Source organism: Nannobrachium achirus (genome assembly GCF_963921795.1).
Source record: "Nannobrachium achirus genome assembly, chromosome: 12".
Classification (NCBI taxonomy): domain Eukaryota; kingdom Metazoa; phylum Chordata; class Actinopteri; order Myctophiformes; family Myctophidae; genus Nannobrachium; species Nannobrachium achirus.
In genome coordinates, this window is record NC_137832.1 from 50,258,704 (window position 1) to 50,271,521 (window position 12,818).

Consider the following 12,818-nt stretch of genomic DNA (forward strand, 5'->3'; position numbering starts at 1 on the left):
GCTCTATTCTAAGCAATTTACAGGGAGGGACTTTTTTGCGAGCGTGCGCGCGCGAGTGATCGCGATGCACGGTGATCGAGACGCACGGTGGACGCGACGCACGGTCGCGGACTGTGTGTGTGTGATTGTGTGTGTGTGTCTCTGTCTGTGCCAGTGACAGAACTGCAACCAGAAACATGTAATCAACATAAACAGCTTGGTGAACTCAGCGTGTGTGTGTGTGTGCCTTCCTCAGCTTGCCTGTGTGTGAACTTCGTTTGAATCGTTTCAACTGCTGCGCACATTGGATATTCGTTAGACCCACCCCCCACCCCCCGCGCTCATTGGAGCAGCACACATTGACATAATTCAGTGTTGCTAGGACTTTGCATTCTTTGCTCTGGCTGACTTAAGCCTGGTTGTACACAAACCTTCTTCGTCCCCACTTGTGTCGTCATCCTCAACTCCTTCAGAATCTTCATCCTCCACATTTGAGTCCGGCTCAACTCTGTCTGCACCTAAAGAACAGAAAAGAAATATGAGATGTTCTCACATTAAGTGTGAGGCGCTTTCTGGTCATGTACAGTATGATTCTGATTCTGGCACTGTTACAGATGTTGTCCAAAAATCATGCAGATCGGTACACAGTATCTCTGTAGCCGTTAAATGGAACGGGTATTTCTTACATTGATGCTCCTACATATTAGCATGCAAGCACCAGTTAAAGTTACTTTCCATCCCTCATATACACATATGCACATCCCATAACCCACACACTGCACATCATTTCGGAGCTCATATCTTTGAACGGGTAAGGGCTAGTAATTCATAACACACCACACCACATACCTTCACTCCCAGATTGAATCAAAACAGCTGACCCAGCACTGGCAGCATCAACTTGGTCACAATCATGTGCATCTTGGAAAGTCAAAGATACAGATTATCATTAGAACACTGAATACAGCAGCTAATTATTGTAATTCATGATTAAAACACTTTGATTTCCAAATTAAACACACAAGTTGCACCACAGCCAGAATCACTACACACATCATTAAACTGAGCTGACTTATTCCTATTTTTCTTTCTATTTTTTTTTATCCCACAAACCTTCTTCGCTGCTTTCACTGCTCTCTAGTACAGTCTCTGCCTCGTCATGTCTGCCCCTGACATACTTGACGCTAACCAAAGCACACAGCTCCTCCATAGAATACATCATCCTGAAATGTTATACTGGAAATAAAAGGAGAATACAGGGTTAAAATCAAGGGTAACACAATGGTGTAAAGTAATTAAGTACATTTTCTTAAGTACTGTACTTGAGTACAATATTGAGGTATTTGTACTTGACTAGAGTATTATCAATTTCCAATACTTTTAATCCACTATATCTCAGATCCAAATATTTTACTTTTACTCCACTACAAGCTGAATTATTTCCAATTTCCAATACTTGTACTCCTCTATATCACAGATCAAAATTATTGTACTTTAATACACAACAAGCTGAGTGCCTTTGGAGTACTTTTACTCCAATGCAAGCTCACAGTGCGACACATTGTGAGCATGTAGATCTGCCATTTTCAAAATATTTGAAATGGGACATTCTGCATAGAGTACTTTTACTTTTGGCACTTTAAGTACATTTTGATGCCAACACTTTAGCCATTTTATCAAGTACATTTTGAATTCCAGACTTTTACTTGTAACAGAGTATTTCTACATTACATTATTGATATTTGTACTTAAAGTAAAAACATTTGAGTACTTTTACCACACGTAACGGTACGTTTTTGTCCAGATGGAACCAAATGGACCCTTTATGGACCCGTTAAGGGTCCATTTGGTTCCATGGACACTCCATAGAAATTGTTGTGCTGGCAGCTTAATGTAATGGTACGTTTGTGTCCAGATGGAACCAAATGGACCGTAAAGGGTCCATTTGGTTCCATGGACACTCCATAGAAGTTGTTGTGCTGGCAGCTTAATGTAAGGTATAAGGTAAAGGTAAATGGAAAACCACATGGCAAATTATTTGATCGATAACGCCAGTTGCGGTGGGTTGACGGAGGCGAACCATGTTTGAAGCAAAATCAGTGTACGACGCTGCTTGTTCAGAGAACAAACAGACAACACAAACATCAGAGAACAATACTTTCCTTGAATAATAACAATTCACACGACGCCAAGCACAATCGTGAACATAAGAATTGACTTGTATTATCCCACATTCCCACTGACCCCCATTTAGGCCAGTGACCCCATAAGAGAACATTTTTACGGCTCTAGCAGTGATTCCCAACCATTTTAATTTCAAGGACCCCCAGTTTGACATCCATTAGGCTACTGACCCCCATTTAATACCATTTGTATCTCTGAGACCCCAACTTATATTGTAAAATCATACGTTAGCATAACTCAGAGTGTACACATGGAACCAAATGATTTGTACAGTTACATACCCCTAAGGGTCCATTTGGTTCCTAACTATAATTTAGCTGGGGACCCCCTGGAACTCCCTGGGGGTCCACGGACCCCACTTAGAGAACCAACAGTCTATAGCTGATGATGTAGCCTATTATAGACGGAGCTAAGATGCTAATGAGGCTAGCGTTAATATTAAACTTTCTTTACATACAAGACCCCGGCCCAAACACTAAAATACACTACTGCTAAGCACAATTAACAAACGTTTTATTAGATAGATTGCTGTATTATATGATAATAATAGCGTTTATCTTACCTCTCTCTGTCTGCTCTGCTGTGTGAAGACTAGCATACATATCTTGTTTCCCTTTATAAATAAAAACCGATGACAACACTAACAAAAAAAATGAACGGTAAAAAGATGAAGCATCCAAATAAAACGTATTTTGAGAAGTGATAAAAGTAGAAAAAGGTGAAAAGAAAGCATTTTTATCTAACGGAGAAAATTAACAGCACGACGCAGTCTGTGGATGAACCGGAAGTACCGAGACCGCACATCCGCGCCCGCCCCTCCCCCCTCTAAATATTGGGCAATCAAGATCTATACTAAAAGTATTAAAAAGAAAAGTACAAGACAGCTACAGTTCAGTGATACAAGGTCAACTAAAAAGAGAAATAAAAAAGATTTTGGGGTGTTTTTTTACACTGGGGTAGCCTATCTATCAATTCCTACAACATTAAATGACAGAATAATAAAAAACATTAGGCTATTGTGCACATTGTATCATCAATCATAAGAAAAAAATAAGAAACAATAAATATTGTATTTACAGTAAAAAGGTCAGGGCCGGAGGTAAGGTTAATTGTCTAGTTTTGATTTGCAGCATCTGTAAGTGACCTTTATCAGTGCTTTTATCGTGTGTATTAATAATATATGCATTTCTATTTTATTTAATGTATAAAAATGATTGATTAGTCAATTTAGTCAATAGTTTAAAAACATCGTGTGGTGGTTTTATATAGGGCATATTATGTTAGGAACATAAACAACAGATTACTCACTTTTACCAGACATGGCAACCGCTGCCAACAATGGAGAATTATGATTGGCTAGTGGAAAGGCCGCACCCCCATTGGCTCTCTGCCGATCACGTGATTATTGGCCGTTTCAGATTCGTGTGCGTGAGATGATGAAAGCATTCGTGATGAAGTAACCAACAAAACAACTCGTAAATCAGTAAGAAAATATTCGTATTTTGTCTTGTTTTTTTGTTTTGGCATTATAATCACTGCAGCTTCCCCAAAAACATTCATACTTTTTTTTTTTTTACGGATATTTTTTTCCAATTAATTTGTTTACGTATAGTTTTTTTGGTAAAAATGTTTACGAGTAAAAAAAAAGGCAAAGTACGAATACGAATTTGTTTTGTCCTAAAAATAACCCCATATGGTTGCCTCAGTTATTCATGAGGCCATCTGTTTGGACCAGCACTGTGTCACATGTATGTCAAACAGGCCCTCGTCTGTCCCCCCCCACCCCACCCTCCCCTCCCCGCCACCCGCTCGTCTGCTAATTGTATCCTCTGCATGCTGAAACATCCAAAGACACCCCTGCAACACCAATGCCGAGATACTCTCTCTCTCTCTTGCTCTGTCTCTCCCTCCCTCACAATCTCCTGATTCTCCTCTCTCTCTCTCACGTCTATCTATTCTGCATCTAGCATGAGGCAAGACCTAAATTCAGAGTGAACATTTTTAACTCGACTATTTGCTTCTGGGGGTCCAAAATGTAATTTTGAGATGGGGGTCCGCGGCCAAATACATATAACTTTGGGGGTCCTTGACATGACAAAGTTTGAGAACCGCTGATATAGGCTGATTCTACAAATGTCTTATAAATCCTAACAGTTTTCTGACAAACGTATGTTGCTATATCAGTGGTTCTCAAATGTTGTCATGTCAAGGTCCTCCAAAATGGCTGCGGACCCCCATCTATACTACAAAATAACAAAATATGTTGTTCCAGGGACCCCCAGAAGCAAAGATTTGAGAAAATGTTCACTCTGAATTTGGGTCTTGCCTCATACTAGATGCAGCAATAGATACACGCCTCTCTCTCTCTCTTTCCTACAGTATACTATCGGCCTACATCCTCTCTCTCTTTCTCTCTCTCTCCCTCTCGCACTGTCCTTCTCTCTCTCTCTCTCTCTCCATTTGCCTGTCCTCCTCTGTGTCCTAGAGACAACCTGTTTGATCTCACGCGCATCTTTATTTAAGATTACAGTGTCGTTTGATCGATGTGGTGTATCATGGGTAAGCGTGCGTGCGTGTGTGTGCTGTGTGCGTGCGTGCGTGTGTTTGTGTGTCTGTGTGCACCATGCACGTGCGCGTGCGAGTGCCCTTGAGGCACGCCGTCTCGTATTGTCAGGGAGGAGGAAGTGGGTGATGAATCATCCGAGTGAAATATGCGTGCGGAAAATTAAAATGTTTTTAATTTTTGTCGCTTTGGATCACGGTATCGGCTCCGTCGCCCTTGGGGGTTGTGGGGGTCGGGAGGGGGGGAGTGGGGGGGGGGTTCCTGTTCAGAGGGCTGGAGACTATAAGTTATTTATCTAAACACGACCTGAGCCTTAAGGTATGGAACGTGTGCTGTAAAGCCAATGTATACAACCTTGCACAGGGAGAGGCCGTGAAGCTATATTAAGAGCAGGCAACCCCAGTGCAAAACACACATGTGCAGAAGGAGGCCAAGCTGTCCCTTTGGAGGGAGGGGCGATCGTGATTCATCTTTCAAACAGAGACACCTGCAGTGGGCCTGCATGGTATACAAGATACACTACACCACTAAGATACCCATGTACCTGACAAAATACTTCCAAAACATCAAAGATGTTCACAATTACAACAGAGATCACGTTCAACACAGATTTGGCTCTTAAAAAAGGATCACATTTGTTCTCCTGCTATACCACTAAAATGTGGAACGCCCTACCGAAAGCCTTCAAGGAATGTAAATCCTTAACTTCCTTTAAAACCTCTCGGGAAAGTCACTTACAGGAGGCTGCTACACAAAACTGGTAAAAGACAAAGCCTATCCTTCAAAGTAACGAGTAACTAAAGTTTCAAATAATTGTAGTGGAGTAATTGTATAATATTTGCCTCTGAGACGTACCGGTAGTGGAGTAGAAGTAGAAGTACCTGAAAATCGAGTAAATGTACTTAGTTACTGTAGATTACACCACTGCAGAGACACCCCTTCCCCTTTTTCTCTAGCCCGACCCGATCCCCCTCCCTTCAAAGCAAAGACCCCCGTGATGAATCAGGAGAGGGAGCTGTCATGTTCCTGGGGTGGGGCAGGCAGTAGCGGAAAGTAAGCAAGTACATGTACTCAAGTATAGGCTACTGTACAATATACGAACCATTTTGAGGTACTATGCTTGAGTATTTCCGTTTCTTGATACTACATACTAGTACACTACTTCTACTCCCTTAAAGGACAACTTTAGTTTTTTATAACAAGGGTTCATATTTTAGATTGTAATTAAAGAATATAAAAGATGAGTGTTAAAATTATTTCATTTACTTCTTTCTATTGTTTTAGAGATTCTTATTTCAGTGGTTGGGGGCATGCGTACAAATGGCTAAATGTCATTTTACACAGAATAAGCCCATCCCCAAGATACAACGCAACCTTTCATGGTTGGATGTGACTTATGGGGGCTAGAAGTGTTACTGTAAATAGCAATAAAGAAACTGCTGGCTTATGGTGTCTAAAAAGACATATTTAGCCACTTGTACGCATGCCCCCATGCGTACGCGTGCCCCACATTTTAGCACCGTAAACGGGATAAAACAATAGAACAAAGCAAATGAAAACATTTTTTCAACACTCACTTTTATCTAAAATATGAACCCTTGTTGTAAAAAAACAAAGTTGTCCTTTAAGTCTAAGGTGCTTGTAGATCTGCCGTATTTTAAAGATTGTGACACATTGTGAAAACGTTTCGGAGAGGATAGAGGGAAAGCAGGGGCAATTCTGCATAATGAGTACATTTACCTTTTTGCACTTTAACCACTTATGGTTGACCGGAGTCCCTCAGGGTCTAATACTATGTAGGGTTTTCTGTTATTGTGGGGGAATAATTAGCAGAAAACAGCTGATCGGCTTGTCGATCTGCTATTTTCCGCCAAAGCTTGCCTCCCCCCCAATATGTATGCTGGTGTTGAAGTGGTTAAGTACATATTGATGCCAATGCTTTTGTCTTTTTACTTGAGATTTTGTTTTTGCTTAAATGATAAATCTGAGTATAGGCCTCCTACTTCCACCACTTCTGCTTTTTTCCCCTTTTTTGAAAATAGCAGATCTACAAGCGACGCTTTGTGAGTTGAAGTGGTACAGTACAGGGCTGAAGTGGTTAATGTATGTTTTGTAATAATAACCGAAATGTACAAAGTAACTGGAAACTAAAGTTGTCAAAAAAAGAATTGTAGTAGTGGAGTAAAAGTACAATATTTGCCTCTGAGATGTAGCCTACTGTAGTGTAGTAAAAGAACAGAAAATTAGTAAAAGTACTGAAAATTAGAGATAACCCAGTACAGAGTAAAAATAATTGATGAGAATCGTAGTGGAGTGAAAGTACAATATTCGCCTCTGAGATGTATGTAAAAGTAGGCCTACTGACAATTAGTAAAAGTACTGAAAATCAGAGATGCCCCAGTAAGTAAAAATATCCCAAAATAGTACAGTACTTGAGTGAATATACTTAGTTACTTTACTCCACTGAAGGCGTCTGGGAAGCCACTGTCGCCGTAAGACAAAAGAAGCAGCGTGACCACCTCCTCCTGTCTTCCTTTGCCTCAAGGTGCCAGGGAAGCATGGCATGTGGAGCCGCGCTCGCTCATGCAACGCTGCGTTAAGCAAACAAGGCTGCATGGCTGCCCTCTCTCCCTCCGGCCTCACGCCGCCCAGTGTTGCCAGATTTTGCGAGCGAAACAACGGAACCAGGTCTAAGAAAACAAGGCCAACAAGAAGCGACTGTATAGGCCACATGAGTACGTCTAACATATCGTCGTTGTCGGGTGAAAACCTTTTATGTCCAAAACCGTTCGTTTCGCATTTATCATTTTAAAAATGATTTAAACAGCCGATCTACAAGCACACAACGCCTCGCACCGCGAGGCGTTGTGTGCTTGAAGATCTGCTGTTTTCACTACTTTTGTGCGATGGCCTTTTATGATGAAGCAGGGCTTTACTTTGCGAAATACCGTACAAATTTGAAACTTGGGGATACGAGGTTTCCACCCGACAACGACGATATAATACGTGGCTATTTGTACAAGCTTGTACATCCGCAACATCCGCAACCCGCAAACCTACAAGCAACTTTACAGATAAAAACAAGCCCAAAGTCGCTTATAATAAGCACACCTGGCAACGCTGCTCGCGCCCCACCTGGCCTGCAATCAAGCTGTTGTATTGCTGTGTGCACACTAAGTGTCCTCAGCTCCAGAATGTAATCTATGTGGAGAGGGGCGGGGGGAGGAGGGTGTATTTCGCCAAGACATATCACTGATGAGCGTTTGTTTGACAGAGTTTTGTTAACCTGCCATGTCTTCTCATGCTAGAGGAGCTTGTCGCCTAACGAGAAGGGGGGGAGGGGGAGGGGGATGGGGGGATTGAGAGTGATGTGATTTCCTCAGGGCTGAGAGGACTACACAGTTGTGATGTGCCTGTGTTCCGCTCCGTTGTACGTCGACACGACACTGTCAGGCGGGGAGAATGGCCCGATGTACAAGCTCACAACGTGATGCAGACGTGTTGTGAGCTTGTATATCTGCAGGTTTTGGGGCACGCGGCGTGGCCATCGTGCGACGAAGTACAACTCAGGCTTTCTGTCAGATGCACATTTAACTGAGTGCTAGGGATGGGACATATTATCGTTTATCGTGATAAAAAACACTCACGATAATCGTATCATGGAGATTTAATTTATCGTGGTATCGTCCTCCGTCATGCACTGGGATCAATTCACCTTTTATTTGCTGAGCTGCATATCCGGTACCACTTAAACACTCTATAATTGGTAAAAGGTACTTATAATATACATACGTCTTTTTTTCACTCTCTATCAAATGTCTTTGCCAAAAAATAGCCGATCTACAAGCTCACACCACGTCGTAACGCGACACGTTGTTAGCGCGACGCGTAGTGAGCTTGTAGATCGGCAATTTTTTGGCAAATGTTCCGCCCCCAGGATAATGTATTTTGATTATCGGGATGATATCGTAAATCGAGATTTCTTTTGTCACAATAATCGTGATATGAAATTTTCATATCGTCCCATCCCTACTGTGTGCTCGTCTCCCTTTAAACGGAGTGATTTGCTATTATGATTGTGCAGAGTTCCAAATATCAAGGCCCGGAATGAGGATACTTGGCACGACTGATAGCCATGTTTTGACACAGGAGATATGGAGAGATTAAGCACTAAAACTAAAGCTGGCAGGATATGATAAGAGACAACTTTGTTGTTTTTTTGCTTGCATCTTTGATGTCATACTTTGGCTATATCGTTTGCAGATATGAAAGTTTGTTTCAGATCACTGTTGGGTAAACAGGAACATTATTTCATGTTATTTATTTTGTTGTATTTTTTCCCTCTCAAATGAGATCTGAAGCATCGAGCATATACAGTAAGAGAGGACAGAGCTGGGTGAGATCCGATGGATCAATGTGGAAAAGCTAACTCTTACATCAGCTGTGGTGCATAGCAGTGGTTCTCAAACTTAATTCATTTCAAGGACCCAGTTTGGTATGTACGCCCTCAGAGTTACATACCTACTACTAAGACGCCTCAGGGTGACATCTGGTCAGTGATGTATATCGGACTAGTTACCCATATATGGAGATCCATGTACTGTATATGGAGATATGCTGTGAGAGCCCAAACATGCTTACTCGGTTATTCGTTATGTGAAAGTCCTATGATGTCTGACATCTGACATCATACCCTGTTATGCCCATACATTGAGATCCCTGTCTGTAGAACCAGCCACACAGATATGGGCTGTCTTGGCCATGTCTTGGCCATACAGTATATGGATTCTGTTAGTGTGGTATGTGGCCGATGTGGCCTCCATACTGTATATGGGCATTCCCATATGAAGTCCTGTTAGATATTGATGACATCAGGGAACTCCATATATGGGCATAAAAGGGATTCTGTTAGTGTGACATCACAGTGAAGCCAGAGCGTGATGTCAGAGCGGCAAACCCATTCTGTTAGAGTGGTTCCCCTGACATCACAGTGACATCAGAGCATGATGTCAGAGCGACAAACCCAGGCATAGACCGTAAAATAGTCTACACGTCCAGACAGACAGACAGACTCAGACAAGCTGTGCTGTTTCTCATAGTAAACTGTGACCTTCGGTCGCAATAAGGGTCCAAAAAAGAATACAACGGTACGACAATGATGCTAAGAAGATAACACGAAAAGCCATGATGGCTTGTTCCCATTGTGGTCCTGTGTATTCAATTCATTGAGACACTAATAACATACAAGAAATCATCAACACTAGGAGCAATAACATTTCTGGTGTCAAGCCTAGAAGACTTGTCTAGGACCAGTTGCAAATTGTGGACAGGTGCTCTTTTGTGGCGGGGTGGTGGGCACTCCACATGTTGGTGGCATAACAGTAGAAGGAATTCAACCCCATGTTTGTGGGGAATCTGGGTTGAACAAGGTCAGTGGAGCTCCCTCTGGTCTGGTGTTGTGCCAGCGGGTGTCCAGACGCAGAGAAGCAGTGGTCTGTGTTTGAGAGGGTTGGTTGGTTTGTCTTTTCTGTCTTCAGGACCTAATCTTGCAAACCGCTGGACCGATCAACGCCCAAACTCTTGTGTAAAACAGAAAAACTGCCTCTCATTGTCACATTGTAAGCACTAAGCACTGTGTGAGTTCTCTCTGTGAAAAGTGCTATACAAATAAATTGGAAACATTGTATATCATTTCATAATGGAAGTCAGTGGGGTTCTGGTCAGGCTGAAACCGTGTCATAATATACATCATAGATCATTGGTCCCCAGGGGTGATTGGAAGAATGAAATGGCAGATATACAAGCTCATAGCTCGTCACTTCATGCCACGCAATGAACATTCTTAATTATTTTTTGAGCGGTGGTAAACCGCTCCATAGAGTGGCTGTGCGTGTGTCTGTAGCCTTTTTCCTCAGCGTTTTGCCATAGCAAAACGTGTGTGTGTAGCATAGCCTGTACATCCTAGACTCAAATCCTAGTCTGAAGACGTTATGCAAGCACGACCACCGCTCACTTCACATTGGGTGTGATTTTTTTAGATGGGGTCTGCAGCCAAATACATTATCATTTTGGGGATCCTTCCTTGACATGTCAAAGTTTGAGCATCAATGTGAGATGACTGACGCCACGTGGCTGGTCCACATGGGAGCCACGCTGTTCCTATAATGGATCCCCAAAATCCCTGCGTAACCCCGAAACCTGGAAATGTATAGCAGCAGCAGCCACTGATCTACCCATGTAGGGAGATGCACCCGGCATGCACAACGGAAATATAATATCATTGCTCTAAAAGACAATGATACTTTGGAGCGTGTGCCAAGGTGCTAACAAAGACAAAGGCGCACAATGCCACCAACTGAGGAAAGTGTGCGTTGACATGTGGCACGTGGGTGGGAATCACATGTTAATGAACAGACAGCGAGGTGGATGGGGGGGTTGAATGAAGACACTGTATAAGCGGAGAGATACACAGAGCGTTGCTCTGCGGTAAAATATTGCTATTGTTAGGCCAGACAGAGAGAGAGAGAGGGGGGAAAAAAGTGCTGCGATGCAGAAAGAGCGGAAAGTCTTGACAGCTTTTCAGTGGCAGAGGTTGACGGCTGAGCGGGGATACTGGAGGGGAAAGTGCAGCAGAGGGATGCTGTCAGGCCACACCAGAGCTCCGTTTAACAAGGTCCACAGATGAGCCGCACCACAACACACTGCAGCCACATGAGGGGGGAGGGAGGGAGAAGTGCCCTTTTTCTACTTTCTACGAAAAAAAAGACAATAGCCTACATATGACTAGGGATGGGACGATACGCGATATTATCGTTTATCGTGATAAAAAACACTCACGATAATCGTATTGTGGAGATTAAAATTATTATGATATCGTCCTCCGTCATGCACTGGGATCAATTCACCTTTCGATATTATCGTTTATCGTGATAAAAAACACTCACGATAATCGTATCGTGGAGATTTAAATTATCGTGATATCATCCTCCGTCATGCACTGGGATCAATTCACCTTTCGATATTATCGTTTATCGTGATAAAAAACACTCACGATAATCGTATCGTGGAGATTTAAATTATCGTGACATCGTCCTCCGTCATGCACTGGGATCAATTCACCTTTCTTTGCCATGCTGCATATCCGGTACCACTTAAACCCTCTATAATTAGTAAAAGGTACATTAATATACGTACTTGATACAGTCTTTTTTTCACTCTCTATCAAATGTCTTTGCCAAAAAATAGCAGATCTACAAGCTCACAACACGTCGCGTTGCGACACATGTTCCGCCCCTAGATAATGGATCTTGATTATCATGATAATATCGTAAATCGCGATTTCTTTCGTCACAATAATCGTGATATGAAATTTTCATATCGTCCCATCCCTACAGACAATACATACATATTGTATTCAAAATGTTACTTAGGTAAGAGTAAAACAAACATTTAATAGCCATGTATGAGGTGCCGCTTGCATAGTGGTTAAGATGCATACGGTATACGATATACCACATAGGCTATTGTAGCCTCTAATGCGGCCTGACAGTTGCGGGTTTAAGTCCTGAGCCCGGTGACGACCTTTGCTGCGTGTGACTTTCTCTGTATGTATACTATAAAAGCAGAAAAGCCCAAAACATAATCTTTAAAACGAAATTGCCATGTACTGTAGGCCTATACTTAAGTAACATATTAGAAGTACTGGAATTGTATTTAAAATAGGGCTCAAGGGGTCATTGTGGTGGAGAGCAGTTGCAGTGCTGTAAAAAGAACACTATTTGCCTGTGGGTAGTGGAGTAGAAGTATAAAGTATTGAATAAATGGACATATTCAATGTACTTCCCACCACTGGGACGGTGGGAGGTCATGCAAGTTGCAGTGCTTCGCTGCCTGTCATGCCGTCTGGGACCCTCTCATGTTGTCGCGGTCGCTCGCAAACCTTGTATGGCCAAAACTGTTACTTTTCAGGAAAGAGGGAAACAATGACTTGTTTCCATATGGTGCATTTACAGTCGATACAGTAGCATATTGCCTTCATCCAAGGCGCTTTACAGAGATTGTGCATTACATTCACACACACATTCATACATCG

General features: G+C 42.4%; 1 protein-coding gene across 1 annotated transcript; it reads right to left on the reverse strand.

The window, feature by feature from the left end:
* Positions 1-357: 357 nt before the first annotated feature.
* LOC308295673 (uncharacterized protein) lies at positions 358-1,634 on the reverse strand (the record flags this gene model as incomplete). The annotated part of the gene is made up of 3 exons (XM_080738723.1): positions 1,093-1,634; positions 829-900; positions 358-497 (listed from the first exon to the last, which is right to left on the reverse strand). Exons 1-3 carry the CDS (start codon positions 1,199-1,201, stop codon positions 358-360), a joined length of 321 nt encoding a protein of 106 aa, XP_080594849.1. The 5' UTR covers positions 1,202-1,634.
* Positions 1,635-12,818: the final 11,184 nt, after the last annotated feature.